General features: G+C 54.1%; 1 protein-coding gene across 1 annotated transcript in view; it reads left to right on the top strand.

The window, feature by feature from the left end:
* YBX2 (Y-box binding protein 2) overlaps positions 1–1,937 on the top strand; it is a 6,491-nt gene extending 4,554 nt beyond the window's left edge. The window contains exons 7-9 of the mRNA XM_018575413.1: positions 809–977; positions 1,045–1,140; positions 1,758–1,937. Coding sequence (XP_018430915.1) covers positions 809–977; positions 1,045–1,140; positions 1,758–1,937 — 445 coding nt within the window. The remainder of the gene's footprint in view (positions 1–808; positions 978–1,044; positions 1,141–1,757) is intronic.
* Positions 1,938–2,610: the final 673 nt, after the last annotated feature.

The following is a 2,610-nucleotide window of genomic DNA, read 5'->3' as shown; positions in this document are numbered from 1 at the left end:
GGTGAGTGGTCAAATCTAACAAATTTCCTCAATGACCGTCTCCACCCGAAATCCTAAACACAACCCACTGCTCGGCGGTGTGCGGTCTTGTATTGTTGGGGTCTGAGTGGTTTCCAAGGGGCGCTGTAGTGCCATGTCTAAAGCTCCAGGGCGTGTCCTCCGATCCCCTTCAACCTCCACTTCCAAGGCAGAATCTGGTCTCCAAGCAGGTTTGTCGGCTTTGGTGAACTAATGTTTACGAAGACTTGGGACAGCAGAGCTTCAGTCAATGGTGAAGTTCTTCAGGTCTCGGGTGGGGTCCCTGGAGAGATGAATGGATGTCCTTCCTTCACTGAATGGTGAAGTTCTTCAGGTCTCGGGTGGGGGCCCTGGAGAGATGAATGGATGTCCTTCCTTCAGTCCGGGTGAGGACAGCGGTGGTGGAAATTTGCCTCTTTGCTCTCAGTTGTCCATCCTGCACTCCCCCTGCTGTGTTGGGCAGCATTTCACAAGTACACCTGAGTAGAATGTCTGAACGTTTCAGTGTATCCAGGATGGCCAGTCATCGTCCTTCAGCCTCCTTTACACACGTCGTATGATGAAGCCGGGCTCTGGAAGTTCTGGAAAGTTCCTTGTCAGGAGAAGACAATACAAACTCTGCTTAATGGTTGCCAGAGTCTCAGCGGGGTACACTGGTCACATGAGCTGATCCTTGGGGTGATACTGGGGTGACCAGTCCCTAGGAGCGGCACGTTCCCCGGATGTTCGGGGTTTAATGTTTGTAGAACATGTTGTCTGGCTGTTCTAATGTTCTCAGATCTCCTCGCAGACCCTTCCGCCCTCGCCCCCCACCGACGCAGACCTCTGAAGGAGGCGATGGAGATGGCGATGCCAAACTCTCCAATAATGAAGCACCACGCCCGGAACCTCAACGTCAGAGGAATCGCCCGTATTTCCAGCGTCGCAGGCGAGGGGCCCCGGGGCAGGCTGCATCCCAGGTGAGTTTTCTGGTCCTTTTGTGAAGGTTTCGGGCGATTTCGTGATGTAACCTGAACTTTTCTTTAGGGTGAAGGGAAAGATTCCGCAGAACCCAGCCAAAGCCCCTCAGATGTTCCTAAACCATCCGACGGCCCTGCAGAGCCTGGAGGGAGCCAGGCTAATGTAAGTGTTCATCTGTTGTCATGACTGCCCGTGGCTTGTCCGAGTCCAGACTCATCTTTAGACACAGGAATTTGGCTTTCTAGCAAGCCCCGCCCACTGAGCTAGGCTTCTGATGGCCGAGGCTGATAAGTGGCTTCTACTTTCCATAGGCCTCAAAATCTGACAGTGTGGGCTACAGACCTATAAACTTCACGGAGTGCTCAGCTGGTCGGGGGGTTGGTCCAAAATCTGAGGCTAGTGCAGAGGTCGTAGTTCAAGGCCAATGTATTGTAGTGAGGGCGAGGCGTGGTGATCTGGTGGAGAGGATGGATGTTGCTGTGGTAGTAATCTCAATATTTACTCTGTTCAGGCCTCTGCTCCGAGCCCACCCGTGGCAGCGGATGTCCCCGCTCTGCAGTGATCCCTCATGTACCAGCCGCATCTGTTATCAGGTATTGTAGAAGGGGCAAGTGTCCATGTATCAGCGGTCTGTTGGGTGTTAGAGATGGGGGATGGGTTTCTCTCCTGTGAACACTGCCTGGCCTTATATTTTTTCTTTGTAGTCTCCCCATTCCTACCATGCTGTGGTCTCCAGACCCTGAGGAGTCTCCCCATTCCTACCATGCTGTGGTCTCCAGACCCTGAGGGCTCTCCCCATTCCTACCATGCTGTGGTCTCCAGACCCTGAGGGCTCTCCCCATTCCTACCATGCTGTGGTCTTCCAGACCCTGAGGGCTCTCCCCATTCCTACCATGCTGTGGTCTCCAGACCCTGAGGGCTCTCCCCATTCCTACCATGCTGTGGTCTCCAGACCCTGAGGGCTCTCCCCATTCCTACCATGCTGTGGTCTTCCAGACCCTGAGGGCTCTCCCCATTCCTACCATGCTGTGGTCTTCCAGACCCTGAGGGCTCTCCCCATTCCTACCATGCTGTGGTCTCCAGACCCTGAGGGCTCTCCCCATTCCTACCATGCTGTGGTCTCCAGACCCTGAGGGCTCTCCCCATTCCTACCATGCTGTTGTCTTCCAGACCCTGAGGGCTCTCCCCATTCCTACCATGCTGTGGTCTTCCAGACCCTGAGGGCTCTCCCCATTCCTACCATGCTGTGGTCTCCAGACCCTGAGGGGTCTCTAATCTGCCATGTTGGCTCTGACTCATTGTCTTTTCCTCCCCCCCAGGTGCCGCGGATTTCCATCTTACTGCTGCACACATCTTTGGAGCACAACGTGGGATGAAATGGAGCGTGTCACGGTGTATGGGATTGTTTGCACGTTTGGACTTTATTGCACTGACCTGTGTTGTAGTAAAGATGGAAGATCACAATCTGTCGCTTTGAGTTTTGTCTTTGGCGTGTAATGAAGGTCATGGGTGGTGTCAGCTGGTCCTGACGAGGGGATCTGTCGGGGGTAGAAAACATGGATGCACCTGGTGATCCGGATCCCCCTCCCTTGTGCTGGAGTAAATACTTATCTCTGCTCTGCCACCATGCTG

Source organism: Nanorana parkeri, unplaced genomic scaffold, assembly GCF_000935625.1.
Source record: "Nanorana parkeri isolate BGI_ZX_2015 unplaced genomic scaffold, ASM93562v1 scaffold3900, whole genome shotgun sequence".
Lineage (NCBI taxonomy): Eukaryota > Metazoa > Chordata > Amphibia > Anura > Dicroglossidae > Nanorana > Nanorana parkeri.
Note: the sequence above shows the minus strand (reverse complement) of the source record. Positions and strands in the feature narration are given on the sequence as shown.